A 22,438-nucleotide genomic window follows, 5' to 3' on the forward strand; every position below is an offset into this window, starting at 1 on the left:
AAGCCAAACAAATCCATCTTAGCAGTAATGAAAGGTTTTGAAGTTACTCTTAAGTAGTGACTTCATATTGTAAGGCACTCAGCTTAAACTAACTGATGGGGAGAAATCTCTTCCAGGTAGATGAAAAGTCTGTCTTGGAAGTAAATGAAAAAACAGAGACGTTTGAAAACAATATGTTGTGTTCCAGTAAGTACAAATAAGGTAGATGGTATTTAAGTGTGGCTTTTTTATAAGCTTATCCCATGCTGTAAGAAGTAAGGAATCCAGCAAAGGTTTTCTCCTGAAAAATGTTCCTAGTTTTGCTCATTGCTTGCTTAAAAGGAAATTTCATGTTCTTAGTCTGGGTCTTGGATAAGAGCGTGGAAGTGGAATTTGGCAGGTTTGGATTCTATTTTTGAATCTGTCCTTTGCCTAAAAATCACTTACTTGGCGTATCATGTCTCTGGCTCATTGTCCCATATCTAAGAGGGCTGAGTGTAACAACCTCCTTTTTGCAAACTGGTTTGAGATATGTGGTGCAGTTTCCACAACTGACACCAGCACTGGATCTTTCAGTCGTTGGCTCTAGCAGCTGAGATGAGAGCTGAAGAGTCTTGCTTGCTCTCTCTCTGGCCCCTTGAGTCTTGGGCTTTTTGGCCATATCAGGGCCTTGCTTCAGTTCATGTGCTGGAGTATGTCTCCCCTTAGACTCTTCTGTGGCTTCCTGTAGGGCACCTTTGGGAGGTAAAAGGACAGATGGGCTTGAACCCTGGAAGCCACCCTGAAGAGTCTTGACTCCATGCTCCTGTTCTACCAGAGCAGCTTGCAGAAAATAGTTTCTTCTTCGTGTCCACCAGCAGCCGTGCTTCTTTCTGACAGAAGACTGTCACAGCTCCTGTGGGTTGTGCTAGCTGCTCTCCTTTTCTTTCAAGACAAGTCTCACGTGGTGCTGGGCACTTTCTAGATGCACACACAGCCATCCAGTGACATCGGGGAAGACTTTCCTTTTTCATTTGTTTTTGGGGAGGAGAATTTAGTGCAGATTTACTCTCTGTAAGCACTTTGCATGTTGCACTGTGTATCCTAAAGCTGTCCATGAGGCAGAGGAGCGCTTAGAAGGTGGTAGGGCAAAAATAATAAGTTTTTTGAAAGGAAACAAGTGTCTGGTTTTGGTCTTCTGTACGGTTTAAGAAAATAATGTCCCTCTTCTGATGTGACTCCTGTGTGTGTCTGTGCGTGCTTGTTCTTTAACATGTTGACTGAGAGCTTTGTTTCACTGATAAAAGTTGAAGCAGAGAAAAGGGATGGTCCTGGGTTGAAAAGCAGCTAGAGGCAGTAATACAGCCTCCCTCACCGGTTCCAGAAAACATCAACATTTACCAAAAAATCTTACCGTGTCTTGAAAGCCTGCCATTGGAGTTCAGTCAACAGTTAAGATTGGTGTTTGTTTTTATGGATGTTCAAGCAGAGCAAGACTGCTCCTGAACTATCATTCCATATGCTTTCATAGTGAAGCTGAGGCAAAGTTTTCATGTTTGTTTGAGAACTCACACAGACCAATCCAAAATATTGTCAGCCTGATCTCTGATGGGATTGAGACAATGAAATTGCACTGCTTGTAACTGCAGAATAAACACTGAATTTTAGTGTAATCTTTGCCTTACAGATTGACCGCTTGTGTTGTTCCATGTGTCCAGAAAGGGTAATTACAGTAACTGTTGTTTTAGCTGATCACAATTTCACAACACCCTTAAATGGTTATACTCTGATTGTACTGTGGGCTCTTTTTTTGTTTTGGTTGGTTGGTTTGTTTTGGGGGTTTTGGGTATTTTTTTCCCCTCTGGGGAGAAAAGATGATTAATTTCCTCTTGTAGTATAATGGCATTGATGTCATGTGGGTTGGAGGATTAAGTCGTTTTATTTTTAAAACAGTTGCTAGGATGTTTAACCCCCTTCTTTTTAGCCTTGTTTCTGTTTGTATAACAGCAAAAGGAAAAGAAAACCACTTCCAAAAACAAGGCACTTTTCTTCAAAGTTTCTGTTTAACAGTTAACTGTAGCTTCTTATTTTTCCAATATGCGGTGATGGGAAAATTGCCAGATATTATTAAATCATATTAACTAGTAACGAGAGAGGGGGGGAAAAGAGCAACCAAACATTCATTCTTACTTTTTCCCCCCCTCAGAATTGTGATTTAAATCATACAGTCGTAAAACATTATTAATGGAGCAATAATCTCTGGCAAGCAAATTATGTTCACTTCTGTCAGACAAAAAACCCAAACTCACTGCTTTTCCTGACAAAAACTACTAAATAAATAAGGCTGTGCCATCAGATCAAATATTTGATTTTTTTTTTTTAATTCTTTTCTCTTTGCAGAGTATTGGAAAGGGGTCCTTGTGGTGTATAGACCCAGAATATAGACAAAATCTTATTCAGGCTTTGAAAAAGACACCCTATCACCCATATTCGCATGTGTTCAATACACCTCCCACATCTCCTCAGGCATATCAAAGGTAAGAACTAGATGCATTTTACAACTCTGAATGTTTTCCTGCAGTGTTGTGTATGATTCTTGGGTAAGACGCTAAATGTAATTAAGCAATGCAGTTTGGAATGTGCTAGTGCAGAAATCCCAGGAGCACCGGCGGTGGCCTGGCCTTGTTTAGTGTGTCCAGGACACCTTTTACCTGCCCATGCCCCTGCTGGCACCAGCGAGTTCCCCAGCAGAGCTTGCAGGCTTCCTTCCCTAGCTGCTTGACAGAGGAACGCCTGAAATTAAAATGCAGATAAGCAGATGGAGAATTCTGAAGAGCCCACTTATCCCATTTGGTGAAGGCACAGTTCCCTCACTCACTTAGAGGAGATGGGTTCATTCTTTTCCTGGGAGAGCTGCAGGGCCAATGTTGCCTGTGCAGCCATGAGATGTCCACCAGGTAAGCCAGTGCCCAGGTGGCTTGACCAGCCCTTGGTGGTGATGGGTGCCAGTGGTGGCCCTTAGGGTTAGCCTGGATTTTCTCCTATGCTTCAGCGAAACAGGCATGAAGTGGGGTTTTTCTATTTGTTTTGCATTTTTTCATCTGGCCTTCACTAATGACCAGCGTTAGCAAAGAGACATCATCTATGGCTGCCATCCAGAAAGCAGGAAGGCAGGCGCTGAGCATTGGCAGAACGGCTTTCTCTTGGAAGCTACTAAGGGCCAGGAATGCCGCTTATGGCCCGTGCTGGCTCACCTCCCTCAGGATGGGGAAGGTGCGATAAGCCAGCCGCAGCAGGGCCCGCAGCAGCAGGGATGGAGCGGTGACGCTGACGGCTCTCGTGGCGGCTGTGGTGGTTTTTATTATTTTTCCGCGTTAGCGTTGAGGCCGGCGGCCAGGGAGGGCAGCGTGATGGTCGCCATGGTGACGGGGCATCTCCCCGGCAACGCGTGGGCCTGGCTGGCGCTGCCGCGTCACCGGGCCGCGGGGCTTGGCCGCGCCGTTGCCGCGGTAACGGTGGTCCCGGCACAGCGCTGGGAATGGGGACCCGGTGCCCGCTCTTGTGTCGCGGGGATCCCCCCGATGGATTCCCCTGGTCCCCTGGATGTTCCCCTGGAAACCAGGGGTGATGGTGCAGCCCGGCTGTCCTGGTGTCCCATGGGGTGCTGGGGAAACACTGTCTCTAGTCACACCTGTGGAAGGACCCCCCACTACTGTGCTCTGCAGAAGGACAGATAAAAAATTTAGATAATGGATTAAAACTGTAATTTGTGCATTTGAGCAAAGCATGTTTCCTGGCCCTTGCTTTATTGTTACTGCTGCCTTTTAAAGAGTATTTTAATTATGCTCATACAGATTTATTGATAAATTCTCCTATTGAGTAGAAGTGTAATGCACATCTGACATAGAAATGGAGGGATTTTGATACCTTCTAATCCCCCCAAACAAAAAAATCCAGCATATACATGCAGTTGAAAGCCAGAGGATCTCCCCTTGTTTTATGGCTGAAGTGACTGTTGACTCAATGGGCTGGATTTGCAAGAACTGCTGTGCAATTTGGTGACAGATGTTGCTGGCAGGAGCAACGACATAGACAGCTCTTATAGGCTAGGCTGAAGGAAGCAATGCAGCAGCACTTCTGTGGGCAATCCTTGCAGGGATGAGCCCTTAGAGACACCCTGTTTGGGTGTCAGGGAGCGCACAGTGGGGTAGCAGCCCTGTGTCCTGCACAGTCACGTGCCCACTGCTCCCCATCCTCATTCTGCACAGCCTTGTGCCTGCTGCTGCTCTGTCCTTGCTGTGTGTGGCAAAGGATGCCTGCACAGTCACAGACCTTGGGCAGAAGTTACGCTGCCCTCTTCCAATGGGGTGGGTGTCCAGAACCTCATAGCCTGTTTTCATGAGCGTGAGAAGAGAGGTGTACTGGCAGGTGCCAGACAGTATGGGATTTAAGAAAGGGGTTTGGATCACTACCTGCTTTCGCCACTGCCCAGAGTAGCTGAGCAAGGGAGAAGGAGGGGTCTAGCAGAACACCAACAAGCAAGTCCCAAAACTGAAAAGGAAACTTTTTCTCATTGAAACCCATGGGATGTCCAAGCTGCTGCTACACTGCTTGTGCTGCCAAGTGCTTTGGAGTCTTCCTTGTAATGACTGCATCATAAAACAAAGAGCTTGTGTGGTTGCAGGAGCAAATGCTTTGCAAATAAAGACCAAGTGGAGGCCAGGTTTTATATGAAGAAATTGTGGTCTCACTGTTACTCTTAGTTGGCTATCTTTCAGTATTTCCACTATTAAATAAAACTTAATCTCTGCATAGTATTCTAAAATATTTATTCATTTGGCTGCTAATGACTAGTGAAACATCAACGTAAAGCTGGTTTAGGCGATCAGTGACTTTTGAATTAATTCTGGATTGGCAGTTACATGGTAATTTTCTGAATATATTTCCAATAGATTCTCAACGAGTTGAACATTCCCTGTGCATTTGGAAAAAAACAGTAATCCCATATGTAAGTGATTGCTTTCTCATGTGAACAAAGGCTTCAGTAAGGGTAGAAAATGTAAATCCACTCCAGCATAGTCAGATCTCCAGAGCAATACATCATCATGGTAACAAATTTGAAGGGAGATTTTTCTTATGGTGAAGACAATACATTTAGAAAAAATCCTTGGGTGGCAGAGGTTTTGCTGTCTGTCTATCTCATGTAATGGAAGTCCACAACTAAGAGAAGCTATGTCACTTGATATTAATGAAATATATCTGGAACTAGATAATTTGCCAGTATTATTCCTGTCTCTAGGAATGGGATTCATTGGAGGAATTACAAGGTTTATAAGGGTCAGTTGGTGTGATTCCACAGGGGAAAATTGACCTATTCCTTGTCTTTATCAGATATTTTAAAAGAATAAAGATGCACAAATGAATCACGTGTTCTGTTTAGTATCTGCATAAGCAGTTAGGGTTGAATCGAGCACAGAGTGGAGGAATGCATTGTAAAAATATCCCAGACAAGATGATCACTGAACACACAAATTCTCCTTTTCTGAGCAGAGTTAATTTCATCAGATAATTTAGTTTCGTGACTTCTGTAGAGCATCCTGCATAAACATGACAGGGGTGGACCTTTTATGAAGGAGTTTCATGATGTGAACCCACACATTTAGGTGTCTGAGTCAGTGTAACACCAGTATCATTTGAGATAAAAATGACTCAAGCAACAGTATTTGGACTGCATTGGGTTCCATGTATATAGAAGACATTTTGGGGGAAAAGGCAACCTTGCTGTGTTTTTACATAAGAAGGAACTTCAGGAAGACTGCAGTTGTCTGAAGTGCTGGTTCAATTCAGGGCAAAGATTATATGTAAGCTGTAAGAAGAGAAGAATATGACAAGGTGAATTATTTAATCTTGAATAGTTTGGATGCGTATTCTTCAAAAACAATACTCATAACAAACAAAACCCGTTGGGTTTTAATCTGGTTCTTCTAATTGAAGCATATGTCATGACGCATGTCATGATGAATTTCAGGAGCAAACTAACAGTGATGCACATCATTACAAAGGAAGAAGTCTGTCTGGTGTGGAAAAATGGGTGTTAGACTAATGTGTTCCTTTTTAAATTTTACAGTTGTTTTGGCAATAGCAACTTTGAAATGTATTTATAGACACAAACTTGGTTAAGTAACTGTACAAGTCAGTGCCCGATACTTCATCTATTTTTTTTATTTCCAGTTTTCTGACTCAAAAAAGTGGGGAGGGATTTTCTCTTCTAGTAGTGTTTGGAGGAGATCTTGAAATGGATTTTTCTCTGCATAGATTACATGGGGCTATTTCTCAATTGTATTTCTCTTTCTCCTGCTGAAAACTATCCGGAAATGTAATCTAAAATAACAGAAATTATTATTTTCACAGAGTAATAAAAATACTTGAAAATTTGGGTGACTATATACCCAGGAATATTGGCTTTATAGATGTGTGGATAATTATTTCATGGCTTTTCATTTTTTCAGTGTGTTTTGCTAATTGTAGTTTGTTAGAGCAGTGTCAAATGTTGACAGATCTGTCCTGTAACTGTTGAAATTGCTGACATGACCAAGATAGAAACTAAAGAGATGTTTCTTTCTTGAGCTGCCCCAGACTGCCTGTTCATAAAGGCTTTGTTGGGTTCCTTGTTGGTTTGCTCCTTCCCATTGGAACAGCTCCTTGGGTGAGCTTGGTTCTGCTTCAGCAGGGATTGAGGCCCCAGACAGACCTGAACTAGACTTGTGCTTGGCTTTGGACATGGAGTCCACCTGTGCACATCATAGCACTTCTGTCAGAAAAATACATCTTCTGGCCTCCATCACTGCAGTTCAGCCAGGCTGCCCTCTGTAGAGAGGATTTGAGCCTTGCAGGGCTCAAGCTAACAGGAGACTGTGTAGCAAAAACTAACCTGCAGCACAGTTTTGGTGGTTGTAGTGTAGATTCCATTCGCTGTATGTGGCATCTGCTGGTGGTTGTGGAGCAGATGCTGCTGAGCCACCTCACTGTGCTGCTGGGCTCCCAGACAGTGCTGCAGCCTTGGTGATGGAGGAGAAACAGGCCCTGCAAGGAGTCAGCAAAAAACCACCTCTGCTGCTTGTGTGGATTCAATTCCCAGAACAGTATTTCATTTGAGTGTGCGTGGCTTTGTCATCTGGTTTTCCATTCTGCTTCCCTTGTTGAAGTGTGGGTTACAGAGGTAGGCCAGTGGATCACAGAGAGCCTCCAGGTCCATGAGTGACCACATGTTTTATGAAACATTGCTAGTCTGGGATTTGAAAAATTTGCAGTGGCTTCTGTTGTACTGAATTTAGTGTCTCTTTATGACATTTCCTTTTGCTACCATTGGATTCCCAAAAAAGGCCATGAGCTCCTTCACTTCTCCATTGACTTGTCTTTTGATACCTCTTTCTGATAAAAATATTCTTTATCCCAAGGTTGACATTAAAAAGGGGGACTTTGTAATTATGAACTCTTGCCTAATTTCTGAAATTTATTCATAGAGACACAGTGAAAGATTTGTGAAACATGGTGGCTAAAGCTTTGTTCCTGAAAACCCAAGTTTCACAAATCACTCTGAGAAAGTGGTGGCCATCACTGTGACCCCTGTGGTAAATGGCAGGAGAGGTGGCCTGGGCATGCTTACATTTGCATTTGTCTATTTTAAGACTGAAAGCACACAGTGTTACCACTCAGTCCTGGCTTTCTGCTTTCATCTCACCAGTACAGGCCCTCCCAAGTGCAGTGCAGCCCTGCAGTGGGAGCTCCCAGGCAGTGCCTGTGCAGGGCCCTCGCTGCACCAACACCCCCAGGTCGCTGTGCACTGCTGCAGCAGCACCTCCAGCAGTCGTGTCGGGACTGCCACGTGCTGTCGGGATGCAGTTTGGATACAGCTCCCTCAGGATGGGGAACTTGGAAGCTGTTCCAGGGATGTGAAACGGACATGTGTTCTCATATCCTCTCTAGAGAGGGCGGCTGTTACAGATCAGCTGCTGAGGAAACCGCTGGAACAACTCCTTCAAATATTTGCAGGTTTTGATTTTACTGTCACAGCTTCTGCCTTTCATGTTGTTTATTGAAGCTAAACCTGCACTGAAGTTGTAAGTTATCATATTGGACAAATTGTAAGCACCCTTCCTATCTGTACACTTTATAAGTTGAGATCAGAAATATCTGTGGCCGTTTGGGGAAGCTGGTGAAACAACCTTTTCCCATTCACTGAAAGACTCCGCAGGATGTCTCACTGCAAGAAGGAATGTAGAAAATACATGGTTGTCCTTGGCAGTCTGGAAACATGGATTTTAATTCTGTGTTATTGTTTCTGCTTTTGATAGGAAATGAAGCTGATCATAGGGCAGTCTAATACTAATTTCTGTGCATATTGCAATCGCTTTGTCAAGAATGATCTAACCATTTTACTTCCTCTGCAGAGTCAGAATGAGTTTTCTTCTCTTGGTGTGGTGTTAAGGTGGAGTCTTCAGGGAATTTTTGGTTTGCTGTTTCTGTAGTTTTGTAGTTTGTGAGATCACAGAGAACACAAGTTCTTTTAAAGCACCATCACATGCCTTAATTTGGAGAGCATCTATACTTTGGGATTATGCTGCTTTATTTCTGTTTTCTGGCAAGTTAGATAATACTTGTTTAGTTCAGTGTCAGGTATGAATAGCAAAGAGAACTTTTGCTTGAGTGAATGCACTGATAAGTGCATAAATATTTGAGGATTTGCCAGTCCAGGACTTGGTTTCTAACATATTCTTATCAGTTCTCTAACCATTAGAGTTTTGTGATCCCACTGAACAGAGTTTCAGGAAACAAAACAGATCAACTCTTCTTACCTTTTAAAAGGCACTTTTTTTCTTCTTGCCCCTTTTTTTTTTTTTTTTTCCTTTTTTTTTTTCCCACCTTGTGGTATGAAGGATGTGAAAGGAAGAAAGATAATTTGGAAAAGGTGGCCACAGATCCTGGACAGAAAAAGAAAAGCAGAAAGTCTGAATGTGATCTCTCTAACACAGTAGTTTCACGCAGGAATGGCTGGTAGAGATACAAATAACCCTCTAATCACATCTTCATTCCTCTCGAAATCAGTGAATGCTTCTGAGCCTTCTCAGCTGAAATATTTTCAATTCTTTCTCATTCATACCCCCAAATTAGAAGAAATGTCAAGTTTTCCATTGGCCAAATACATGAAGATTTGGTTGAGCCTTTTTCTGTTTGCATGTGTGTAGACTTTTGGTAAAGTACTGTGAAGCAGGGTCCTTAGTCTGTCATGTTTCTCTAGATGCCAGGCAAACACCAGCTCCTTGCTCTGTGTTGTTATTTTTCATAGTTCCATTTGTTGAACCGTCTTTCCAGTTACTTGGCTTCTTAGGCTCTTTTTCCCCTCCTCTGTGCTTTCTGTGGATAAATATAGCCTTATTCCAAAGATAACTTGGAATGGTACCATAGATATTTCCACTCAGTTCATGGGAAAAAGAAAGTCTAGGGATGTGTTTTGAAATTTTTGTTACTTTGTTTGTAAAACCCTCTGTAGCCCTGGGTGTTTCTGTATGAAAATTTTTAGAGTGGCCTCATTGATAGAGCTGTGAGTTGCTGCCTGCAGAAGCTTGAAGCACGTGGGTGCTGTGCTTCTGAGACTTTGTTCTTCTGCAGCTCCTCATCCCTCTTCCTTGCTGTCCCCAGAGCATGTGCTGGTGCAGGTAGGGCAGGGTTGCCCAGTGCATGAGCTACGTGGTGTAGCAGAAAGCAGAGGGTGTGAGGGACACATCGTCTGTGGTCCCTGGGCAGTGTGAGCCGATCTCCCACCTTCATCCCATTAATAGCTATTGCATCACTGTGACAGCTGCAGCAGCTGTGTGGATGGGGAAGCCTGTGCAGTGTTCAGTAACAGTTCACTGAAGTTCTAGTAGTTGAAAATTAAGACTCAGGAGGGAGTGTTTGTGCAATGAATGGTGGTCGACACAAGCATCGTGTTTGTTAGTCATGTAATTTTACAGCCATGGAAATCATCTGACTTCTGCATTTGAAAACAGACCTGTGAAACTTGGGAAGCCACAAATGGTATCATAGTGTGTCACATCTTACTGCTGTTGGATTAAGAAGAGTTTTTTTGTATTTCCGTAACTCCAGGTAAATTTTTAAATTTCATTTTAATCATGCTCTTGCTTTTTCTTTTAGATTTTCTTCACTTCTGTATTAGTTATTGGACTTTCCTTTCCTTTGGTGCTTGTATAAAGAAAAATTGACAGGGAAAGTCACGCTACTTGTAGCTCTATTTTAAGACTGGTGTTCATACAACAGTTTCTAATGTTATGCTAGCAGTGATAAACTATGAGTAAAAAATATTAAGATAACTTGAGAATCTTTCAAGCAGTAGGTAAGGGATGGCTTTACTCGTAATGGTTATGATTTTAAGGCATTCTACAGTTTAACTCTTTATTGTTTATTTAATATTTGTTTAAACTTAAAGTAAGGGGCATTGACTTTTTTGAAGAATTGCAGCTCCCTCTTAAACAAAAACCTGTGTGGACCTTTCATCATCTCACCTAGCATTTTAATATATTTTAGGCAATAGAGAACATGTTTAAAATGTGAGGCAGCTGTTGTAGTTTATGCAAAACTCCCAGTAGTGGTGTAACCAATTTGTTCTGTATGTAAACTTTCTTTGAGAATGTCAGTTTTGCACACAGGTTCAAAGGCCTTGGCTAGGAGAAAAGGCCAGGCAGACTTGGGATAGTCTACTTGAGTCCAGGAGCTGTAGGAGCTGATTGCAGGTGACCCATCTTCTTCCCAGGTCGTAACAGAAGGTGACAGATGTACCATAAAGGTCCTGGTTGTCCACAGAGAAATGTCCCAGGAGATGAGCATGGCCAGTGAGAACCATTTCCTCTTCTTCTCTGCATGGTGTTAGTGGGAAGCAGAGCATAAGAGGGACACATTTCACTGCTGCTCACAGTATGACTGTAGAGAGTCCTAGCAAGGTGGTGTCCAGGTGACTGAGGTGGCCCATCTGGCCTTGTGTTAGCCAGCAGAGGTAAAAAACTGAGCTAGATGGTGGATGCTCAGCCGGGGCTCTGGGTCAGCTGGGAAGACCTTGAACTTCAGAGGAAGGTAGACTTACCTTTGGACTTCACGGACCAGCTGGTGTTTGTTCTGAACAAAATCCTCTGATTCCCTCATCTCCTGGTTATAAGGGTCACCCATGTACTAAGCCAGGCGTGCCCCAATAGTATTTCCAATCATCTTATACACAGAGTTAAAAGAAAGTGCAGTTTCATTTCATACCTGTATTGGGTATATCCATAATCCCTGCCTGTGTATTAGACCCAGTTTTTCTCGAAGTATCAGTCAGTCTTTCTGTGAATTATTTTTTATAAAGCACAGATGTCCTATTTCTTCAGTATCTATGTGTGTTCAGATGAAAAATTTGAAACAAGTTTTAGTGGATTAGTCTTTCTGAATCTTTATTGACCAAACCACTTTTTCTGGGATGTGTATATACAGGGTGCTGTATGGTGGTAGTGTAGTATCTCTATATACTTTAGTATTCTTTCTGGAGAAGGCAGGTTTATTAATTTGTTTGAAGAAAGTACATTTTGGCATAATTTCTTTTGTTAGTATTTGAATGCTTGAATCATGATTTTTGTAATCATTAGTTATGACTTAACTTCTGATGTCAGAAAGCCTTAGCTCAAGGCTGGAGTTGTCACATGCAGGTTGTATGTCACGTGGTTGTGACCGTGTTTTTTCTGGCTTTTACAACTCTATCACCATGACACCTGGATTCCTATTGTATCCAGTTTTCAGTGTGTGTGAATCTGCCCTCTCCATGATCCTAAGTAAAAGTGATATTCCTCCTATTTTGATGGAACTGGCTTTTGTAGGAATAAAACTTGCAGGTTTTGCTAGAGTTGTTTCCTTTCACAGGAACCTCCAGGGTTCAGATGAATAAAAGCAGAAAGGGCTTAAATGGTATTAAAATGTCTTTCTCTGAACTTTTGAAACAAAAAGCATAGAGTCCTTCTTAATACAAAAACTTCTTTTCACTTGGGTTTTGAATTTTTACTTGGGAAAATCAAGCTGCTCGTTTCATCAGAATAAAGTACTTACATAAAAACTGGGTTTGGAGGTGTTGGAGGGTCCTTAGTAGAGAAATTTCCATTCTCCTCAAAGTTCTCTGTGGCTGGGAACACAGATTGTTTTCCTCACACATTCACCTGTTCTGGAGTAAAAGAAGGGAAGGTGAGAGGTACATCTCCAGTTTGTCCAGAGCTACAGTGGCTTGATAAAATGGTTGTTCCCTTTCCCCTTTGCAAAACAGAAGTGCTCAGCTCTTGCACTTGTCCTGTTTCAGTAAAGCTCTGATGAAACTCTGGAGGTTATATTTGATTATCTGTACTGTATTTTTTCACAGATGTTTTGACTTTATTTTGGAAACGCCATAGTTCTGTCAGGCAGTTTTGGTACAGCAAAAAACAAGTGAGAATTTAGGGGCCATGTTTTTAGATAGATTTCAAGAAACTCTTGTTGGCTTTCTTTCCATTCCAGGTGTCCCTGAGAGTAGTCTGTATGCGCATGGTCCTTACTGGTGGCATTTGTCCTGTTTCTGAATTGTGAACCTCCTTGGTTTTTCGGGTGTTTTTTTCTTTTGCTACTGGTTTATTAAATGGGGATGGGATGCTTAGACAGGCTGTGAATTACTAAGTGGAACTTAGTGGCTACCACAGGAGAATGTTGAGGCTAATGATTAAGTGGTAATCCCACAAAAGGTGGAATTTTATTTAATTGCTATGTCCACAGCTAGTACAAGTGCATCTGGAAGAGGATACTAGTCCTTGTGGGATTTTTAGGTTTAAATCAACGTCTCCAATAGTTCAAGTCCACGTGGGCTGTAGAAGCAAGCACAAAGTTTACTGTGCTATGTTACGTTGCTCTTCCACTTTCTGTGAAAAATTCATCTCTGGCATTAGGTCGTAGAAACCCTGGACTAAACAGGCTGTGGGTTTCATCCAGTTTGGTGGTTTTCATGCTGTTGTACTTTTGATAAGATTCCCCATTTTGTGTCTGAGGCTTTTTTCCCTATGACTGGATATGGTTTTAGTAATAAAAGTGCAAATCTCCGGGGGTTTCAGTGCACAGGTATGTGTATATACTGCAGTGTACTTTTTATGTCAAAAGGCAGCCAGGCTGCCAGGATAGCTGTTTTCTCTTGCACTTAGAAACAAAATGTACTGGTTTAGGGCAGGTGACCTATTTTCATTACTAAAGAGCAAATACTCAGAGAACAGTGATAGGAGAATTGCTTGAGACAACTAGTCTGAAGTGGGTTTGTGCAGGCAGTTTGACCAGCAAACACGTTAGGGAAGTTCATTTTGTTGATGAATAACTTGGGGATACAAGAAGGGGAGAGCATGGGTAGGGCTGCAGCCCAGCTCTGTCTGTAGGGTGAAGTTGTTTGGATTGTCACATACACCTGTGTATCGGTTTACAAGGGAGCCTGGTTTCCACCTCCAGGCTTTAAGATCCTTTATTCCTTTGTGAAAGGCAAATGACTGAAGAGATTGGCCGGCTCAGATATGAGTGTGGATCAGAGCTTTATAAAAGATCTTTCCTTTCTTTTCATCCCGACTCATTTCTGCTTTGTTGGCAGTCCCCTCCTGTTAATTGCCAATACTCACTCTGTCAGCTCATATGTATGGTGCAGTTATGTCTGGTAATTTTTTATTGCTTTGCTCTTAAAGCATCCAAGGTAGCACAGCCAGTGGGTCTTGCTAATACAATTGTAAATGTATTTCTTTCTTGGCTTGCTGCAGCATGCGTGCACTTGTTCAATTTTGCTTTCATTAGCTTGTATGACATATTTTTGGTATTAGAATTAGGACTACATGGACTTTATTTGTAAAAGTGGAATAACTGTAATTTATTATTCTGCCCACTTTTAAAGGTAGTAGTCAGTGTCCAATTTTTTACAGCTTGTGGGTTTTTGCATTTGTTTCTTACGGCCCCTTACACCTGACTGCTGTTGTCAGTTGTTCTCTGTGCTGCAGTTTTTAACCTCACTGATGGCTTCTCTGTGTTGTCTGCCTGGGTGATATAAATATTGCAGAGCTCTACGCCTCTCACTGCTTTTTATTCTGTAACTATTTTTATCACAGTTGCATTATATATCCTTCCAAAAGAAATTCTGTTCAAACAGTGGTTACAGGCTTGGTGGAGAAGTTCCTAAGGTTAGTTTGAAAAGCTAAGGTGCTCAGAACAGATTTTTTTTGACACTTCCCCTTCAGTGTTTAGAAGTGTGTATAATTCTGTGGTTTAGTCTAGTGTGATGGTGGTGAGGGTGGTGGTTTTTAAGACAGAATATATGGAATTTGGAAAAATGAATTGCATAGTAGTGCAGATACTGAAGGTTGGGTTATTAAAAATGTAACAATGCTTTCAAATGTCCATGGAGCATTGGGAAATCATAACTGATGGCAGTGCAGGATGCAGGTTCCAGTAAAAGTATATGAAAGAGAAATGTAAATTTAGCAAATTTGACATCACTTGGGTTTCATTAATTTTTATATTTAATCCGGATAAGCAGATGGAGAAAAATATACAAACAAAAAGGAATTGGGTTATTTTTAATTATGTAACTTTCCTGAAAAGACTTTTTTTTTTTTTTTCAGGCAGCTGTCTGATCAATGGCAAAATTCATAGCAGCTCCCCAAGTATTTAAGATCTCTATTAATTGGAGTTCCTTCTCTATATAAAAAATTGTTCTCTCTTTAGCTGTTTTGCATATGAAAGATGAAGACAACCATTTTCTCTCATGAGATTAAAAAAATAAAACAATTAATTAGAATGAAATAATTTTCTAAACTTAAGGGAATTAATAACAAACAAAGCTTCTGGAGTAGCCAGCTTTTATTTTGCAACTTGCAAGTATAATATAATGTAAAAAGAAGGCTTTATACAGACACATTTATTCCATGATAGTTTAAGAGCCACAGTCAGCTATATTGCTAAAGCGATGTAGATCTTTTGGTTATTAAGTATATTGAAAATGGGGCAATTTGTATTGATGAACTCTATAGTTTGTAATTATATGGAATAAGAGCTGTAGGACTTTGGTTTGTGTTGAGTGGCACAGCCCAAAAGAACCCCAAAAACCAAAAAGGTAATTTTTGCCTATTTCTGTGCCCATTTGCCGTCCTTGGTCCACTGCAGTGGATATAAGAGATATGAGATGTGCCTTAGAAGAGTAGCTGGCACTCTGTGGGTGGCACTCTCAGACACTGTAGTTAAAAACCCTACTAACAGTTGCTGTCTGATCAGTTAACCCCCCCCCAGACTGATAGAGGAAACTTTTCACAAGCTCTTTGGACTCTTGAGGACCCTCAGAGCAGTATCATGTGATTGTTCAGTAGAGGGTTGCTTTTGGGCTTTGATTTGGAGGTTTGTTGCGGGGTTTTTGGTGTGTTTTCTTTGTTTTTTCTTTGCAAACTCATTTTGAGATGTTCTTGCTGCCCTTGTACGGTAGCAAACTGTCCTCTTAGTTGTGCTGGTGAAGACACTTGTGTAGTTGTGCTGTAAGCGTGTTCCTGGTGATTTGTTGTGGGTTTTTTTAAGATATTGGGGCTTGTCAAGGATGGGGGCTTTCCTGAAGCATTGCTACCAGAGAAAGCACATCATTGAGCCATAATCTGACTGTGATGGCACAGTGCTGTGCTAGTAAATTTATGGTACACCTGGCTCCCAAAGCAGAGTTTCTCTCCAGAAGAGCATGGAGGCATCATCATGCTTAGTATTGACTCAGTTATAATCTGGTGGGTGTGTGTGCTAAAAATCTGCCTTAAAGGTTTCTTGACTTGCAAACCTGTTTTTTCAAGTCACTTAAATGCTATAGAAAAGTATTCCAGTGCCAGGTGAAGCAATATTTGGGGAAAAAAATGCTTTACCTCAACTTCATGATTCCTTGGTGTTCACAAGCTTGGTGAGAAATGGTCATTTGCATGGCACAGCTCAGCATTCTGCTGTATCTTTCAGCCTGATGTTCTAATGCAGGAGCAGTGCAGCAGCCTGGGCTGGCATAGGCATTTGGACCACGCTGAAGCAGACAAACGCTACCCAGGGACTCTGACCTGAGGCAAGGGGACTGTCAACAGGAACTGGTCTTCACTTACTGTCTTCTGATTACCAGGTTTCAAGCTGCAGTGTAGAAAAGGGAGATTGCTTTGATGCCATAAACAAGTTAATAATATTGCTCTGTAGACACAGTTGCTTGATTTCTGTCTCTCTGCTGTCTCTGCTGCTGTTGTATTGCTGTTGTGAACAGATTTTGACACTAGGATGGAAAACTTCCCATTTTAATAGTACATGAGAAGGAGACAAATACACAGACCCTGGCTTACCTTTCTTTGGTCACTGACCAGGTGCAAATAATCAACTTATTAGACTGAATTAGTCTTTTAGAGGAAATTGTCTGAAATCCATCTGGTAGAGTGCTGAAAAGCAGACTCAATAAAATTCTAGAAAATTGACTGTAGGAAAGAGTTTTCTGCTGGCAGAAAGCTGAGTTGGATGACCTGAGGAAAGCCCTTAGTCTGAAATTTGTGACACAAAGGCGAACAGAAATAAGTGATGGATCCTGAGCGCTTTTCAAACTGCATTTTCAAGAAATGGAAAATTTAAATGTCTTTATTCCAGCTGATCTATAACATGAATTCCTCAGCAAGGTGTTGCATTGTGAATGGCTTTAGTGTGGCAGGAGAACCTAGCATTCCGAGGACAGTAATATGTGCAGAATTAACTTATTACCTTTAACTTACTACCATCTTAACTGAGCCACTGAGACACCACCTGATCTCAAGCTATGGTGCAAACGAAGAAAAATCATCAGTAGTTTTAGCTCTGTGCTCATACTTGCTATCAATTTCTGTGACTGGAGATAAATGACGTGTTCTTACTGTGTAACAGTTATGTACCCGCACCATTCTAGAAGGTTCTTGCTGTAATAGACTTTTTTCTCCAGTGGTAGTGAGATGCTGGCTGAGCATTCCTTTCTACACATGTATCTTTGGTGTTGCCTCTTTGCAGTAATGGTAGATTCCCTAAATCTAGTGAGACTTGAGTGTCTTACGTGCTGGCTTCTGCTGGAGTCTTAACACCTGACAGCTTATCTCTCACTGGTGCTCCACAAGAAGTGTTCATCTTTCAGGAGAGTGAAGCAAGTTGTATCATTTTCCTTTTTTGATGCTAATCCGGTCTCCATAATGTATGTCTTTGCAGATGTCTAAAGACAGTAGTGAGTAGGAGTGTGGATTTAGTCCCAATTGTGGTTAAACTCCAGAGCACTGGTGGGGGGCATGATAGAAGCAGTGTGTATCTCAGATGGAGTTTCTTGTGTTGCCCTTCAGCTTCAGGACAGTAGAAGGCACTATACAATATCAAAGTGTCAAAACTTAATGTGTACGCTTGGTGATGTAAAAACCAAAGAAAACTTCTGAAGCTTTGAAAACTTCTGAAGCTTTTGGCTTATTTTGCCTGAATCAAAACTCAAGGTTGCCCTTAAGTTTGTTGGAAATGAACATCCATTGGAAACAGCTTTTTTAAGGTTTTGTTTTAATGCACTTCCTAGATTGAAGTTTCCAAATACAAAAAAACTAATTTTGCTTCCAAGTCTGAGAAAATGTCAGAAAATGGAAAACGGTCAACCCTGCTATTCCCTCGGTAAGAGAAGTAATTGTTCCTTTTTGGCACTACCTGCAAATACAGTCATGAGCTGAAAAGTAGCAGGCTTTCTTAAATCTCCTCTTTGCTTGTTATTCCTCAAGGAATTGTATTCTGGAATGTTTCTTAAACACAGACTGTCCTTTAACCACACCATCTCAGTCCCATCACTTTGACACATTTCTTGGCAGCTGCTGCAGGTAATGTGTTCAGGGTGCTCCTCGTTTCCCTCCTTCCTGCCCTGGGGAGCTCTGGAGGGGCTGGCACTGTCTGCACCACCCTGCGTGCCTGGCTGGGAGGCTTGGCCCAGGCTTGGCGCTGTGCACATTGCCCTCCAGCCTGCACATCACCCACAAATTTGGGGAGCTTCATGAGCAGCAGTGAAGCAATTCTCTGGCTCTGTGAAATTGTGCTGCTCATGCTGTGCAATTTAAAGACAAAATGCTTCCTGCTAATTATTAACAGTTACTCTGTAGGAACAGACTCATTATAGGGGCACTGAACCCTGGCCTGCTGTCCTTTTCGGCACCTGAACAATGCGGTAGGGAGGGGAAAAAATGGCGAGGGAAACTGGAGTGCTGGCACCAATTAGTCCCGAGATTAGTCTTGAAAGAGGATTGCAATTTCAAGGCCAAAAAGAGAAGGGAGTGGGTAAAAGGATTTGAAATGAGATTATAGGACCTAAAAGCGCCTTTCTTTTGTTAGGGAAATAATTCAGCAGTTTTGCTCGAGCCAGTGAGACAATCCAGTTTAGTGTCTGAAGCAAGAGATGTGTGTCCTGTTGATTTTTAAGGTTCTTTAACTAAGTTGATCCCCAGTTGCATTTGTTACTGCTTCCTGTGAAATCCAAGTGTTTTCAACAAACAAACAAAAACATGGAGGAAAACTGTTGCCTCATCAAAAGGCCTGTTGTTTTTCAGGAAGCTCATTTGTATTCTATAAAAGGGAAGCCAAGAAAAGGAGGGAAATTGAACTCCCTCTTTTCCTTTGGGGGAACTTTTTTCCTGGTGGTTACTATGAAACTGGCACTGGAGTCACCCTTTCACGACCCATCCTACAGATGAATTTCAGTGCCAGTTTTTGTTTGTTGGCCTGCTCAAAGATGCAGATCAGGCAGTTCCTACTTCAATTAAAAGCACCGTCTCCGGTCAGTGCCATAGTGGTGAACATCATTCTCTTCCTTGGAGAGGGAAGCAGGCACTAAGCCTTGCTGCGCTGTTGAAGAGACCACAATACACACTCATGTAACACTGTAATGGTCTGGGACTGAAGACTGGAGCTTGCTTGGAGACGGCTGAAAGAGAGATCTTCCCTCTTCCTCTCCCTCAGAAGGAGAATTGCAAAAGAGAGAATTACTAAGAAGAATTACAGACATTGTGAACTTAATAGGAAATGTTTTGATGCAGTCTATTCATGTAAGACTGCGTGAAATAGTGACGCTTCTGCCATTCCCAAGAGGGAAGCTGTTTCTCTTGGGGTGACTTAGAGTTGACTTAGTTGGGTAGGGATCACACAGCTGTTATGTATTACCAGCTTTGTTCTTTCTTTACTTTTTCAGTGAACTTCTTAGTATGAAACACCTATACAGGCAGGCTTGAAACCTTTGCTTTCAGTTTGATGTGCCCACAAGTTTAGGGAAGTGTCTCATCATGAAGGTGTTATGAGTTCTGCCATGCTCTTGATTTCCCTTCTGCATTTCACATAAGCCTTTGTTAAAACTGCTTTCATAGGCAAATAATAGAATCATTAAGGTTTGAAAAGACCTCTAAGTTCAATGCTTAAAGCTGTTTTCCAGTGTGGCACTGAGAGGTTAGCAAGCATCATCTTGCCACTCAGGCTACTGTAACCAGAATAATGGGCAAGACTGGGTTGTCTGGGGAACACACAGAGAATAACAATAACCTTTCTAGAATCTAGAATGAAGGGACCCTTCATCTCTAGGCAAAGCCATTAAAATAGTGCATTCTGCATACATTTCTTTGAGCTGAGTTGTAATCTTTGGACTTGTTTATAACCAAGTATCTTAGTATCCAAAGCCCTTGTTAAATGCTAAATTTTTGTCCATTTTGTTTTTATTCCATTATACTTCTCTCGCATTATATGTGTCTGACTTGCTGCTTTCTAGCCTTAACAGCCTAGTCTAGAGTCCCTCCAAGAAAAGAGGGAAAGAGACTGAGAGACAAACCCGTCAGCTGAGTTTCTACACAAGTTGATCAAGAAACACAGGCCCTTGTCCTGTCCATAGGATTTGTGTAAATAGCTTTAGTAAGACTTTACTTGTGAAGTTATCCCATTCTGAAATGCTAAGGGCTGTACAAATGAGCCATAAAATTTCTGAAATAGAATAAAGACAATAATAAAACCCAAAAATAGGTTCAGCAGAGGAGCTAGTGTGGAGGAGGAGATGGTTTATAAACAGGGATTGGTAATGACAACAGAGTGGCAGGTCCTCTTAGGAGTAGGACAGAAAAATGGTTTCAAAAGGGTTAGGAATGGAATGAGATGACAGCAATTTCTTCTGAAGGCATCGAAGGCTGCTTTGCTTCGAGCCATGGTTCTCTGTGATTGGAAATTTAGGTGCAGACATTTCTAAAGATGAGTTGTTGGCTGAGCATGTTCCAGTTGAACTGAGAAGCACAGGTGTATTGGCCGCATGTAGCAGAGGCAGCTATCTGGATGGTTCAGTCCTGCAAATGGCTGAGCTTGCTGCTTTCCAGTTCATGCGTATTTACTGTTAGCCCTTTGTGTGTTGGCTGGAAAATTCAGTGATGTTCTGCACACAACCTTATAAAAAAGGCTTAACTATCAATGAAACCACCAACATGAGAATTAACTGGAGTGGGTTGGCAAAGTAATTTGTTCCATTTTTCCCTTCCCCAGTTTGTCAGAATTGACGTGTGAAGAAAATATTTCTGCTTAATTGGTTGTAGTAAATGGCTACTTTATAAATTAATTGCTGTTTGAATGTTTGAAAGATTGTGTCCCATTCATTTTATGACTGATCAGTATCATTTCACTAGAATGAACGAGCTTGTGTCACCTGATGTTTGAAAAGCATAGTTCAAAACTTTCTGTGATTTGCTGCTTTAGAGGGCTCAAATGCTGTCTGGGGGCATCAGGGTGTCACTGTCTCTTTCTAAACACCAGTGTACCATAAGTGATTGTTTCCTGTAATCTAGCTCACTGATTTTCTATCCTTGAGGTGATCCAAGGAACAGCTTTAGTCCAGGGATTAATTACATGGAGAGACAGTGCATATACATTCTTGAGCATATTTTTGCTAGTTAATATAAATTAAGGGTATTTTGCAACAGCACAGCAGATACCAATTCAGCTGAAAGGAGAATTATACAGTATCTGGTAGGTAACCATGCCCATCCTTAGCGGGTCCTTTTGGTGCCTGCAAAGATTGTGCTCTTCATTAGTGAAATACCTCTGGTTTTGGAGTTGCCCACCAGCCAATGGACCTCCCAGAACCTCTTGGTTTGTTGAGGACAGAACTTGTGGTTTCCTCCACTGGCTGTTAAACCAGAGCTGTTCAGGGAGGGGCACTGAGGATTGCTGAACTGCCATATTTGGGTTTATTCCGTAACTTTCTTGGGCTTTACCAAGAAGGAGTACATGGCCTAAACTCTCCCTCTGTGGTTTTGTGTTTTGGCACAAGGTTGCAAACAAACTGCTGTAAAGATACATGGAAAAAGGAAACTCTGATATTTGTGACTTTTTGTGACTTTTTTTCACATTCATAATTTTTTTTTCAACCTTCAAAACATGGAATCACAGTAGATAAAGCAGAGATGTAGAAACAAGTATCTCATTGCAAAAGCAATTGTAAAGCTTCACCTTCATATATCCTTTATTCCTACACCTCTGCTTTCTATTACAAATCCCCAAGTGAAGAGCAGTTAAAGCCTTGTCTTACTGAGTCCATCCAACTTCTGCACAAACAGATGAGGAGAAGGAGGAAACAGAGGGAAACAGACCACATCATGGATTCCTCCGGGGAAGCTGAGATTTGTTGAAATGACAATGTTTTAAGACAATTTTGGTAAAAGTAGTCTCCTTTTTAGCAATACAGCTTCATCAGTCATATGAGAAATCACTGGCCTAAAGGTAGAAGAGAGACTTCTTGCTATAAATTCTGTGAAGGTCAGCTTTTCTTTTCCTCACTGAGTTCCTTCATTCATGTAGATAATACTGTAACTTGAGAGGATTATTAGAACATTATTAAGCACAATGTTAGTATTCTCAACAGACTGAACAGCTGTTCATAGAGGTAAGGATTAGGGATAAAGATGCACACTGAATTTTATTTCCCATTACAGGTGGGAGTTTTATTTTTCTGTTAAATGAAAGTGGCTAAAATTAGTCAAAATTAAGTCCTCTGAGTATTTGTCTACAGTTAGGTGTGCTGAATGTATGAAGTCCTTTATTTCATAGCTCTGCTTTGAAAATTTTAAGTAGAAGGTACTGGAAGTTGGGTGCTATGGTTATTGCTCCTGTAAAATTAACTAGGATCACTCTTGTTCTGGAGAGCAGGGAAGTCCAAATCACACACGCTTCCTAACCACAGTTCAGTGGGATTCTTCATTTTGTCAGAGCCTGTAGACAGGGAAGGGACTTTTGCAGTGTAAGTATCTGTGAGGTCTCATCTGCTCTGCCCCTTGAATTTGAGGCCTTGTTGAGTTGAAGAGTTCTCAAGAATAAGTGGAAAATTTTCATCTTCTCCTGACTGGATTGAGCTGATAGAATA

General features: G+C 41.6%; 1 protein-coding gene across 8 annotated transcripts in view; it reads left to right on the top strand.

The window, feature by feature from the left end:
* The window catches only part of FOXN3 (forkhead box N3), a 212,171-nt gene that overhangs the window by 102,140 nt on the left and 87,593 nt on the right, over positions 1-22,438 (top strand). For all 8 annotated transcript variants that reach the window (XM_039551731.1, XM_039551732.1, XM_019282005.3 and 5 more), the window contains one exon: positions 2,359-2,495. In XM_039551731.1, coding sequence (XP_039407665.1) covers positions 2,359-2,495 — 137 coding nt within the window. The remainder of the gene's footprint in view (positions 1-2,358; positions 2,496-22,438) is intronic.

This window comes from Corvus cornix, chromosome 5, assembly GCF_000738735.6.
Source record: "Corvus cornix cornix isolate S_Up_H32 chromosome 5, ASM73873v5, whole genome shotgun sequence".
Lineage (NCBI taxonomy): Eukaryota > Metazoa > Chordata > Aves > Passeriformes > Corvidae > Corvus > Corvus cornix.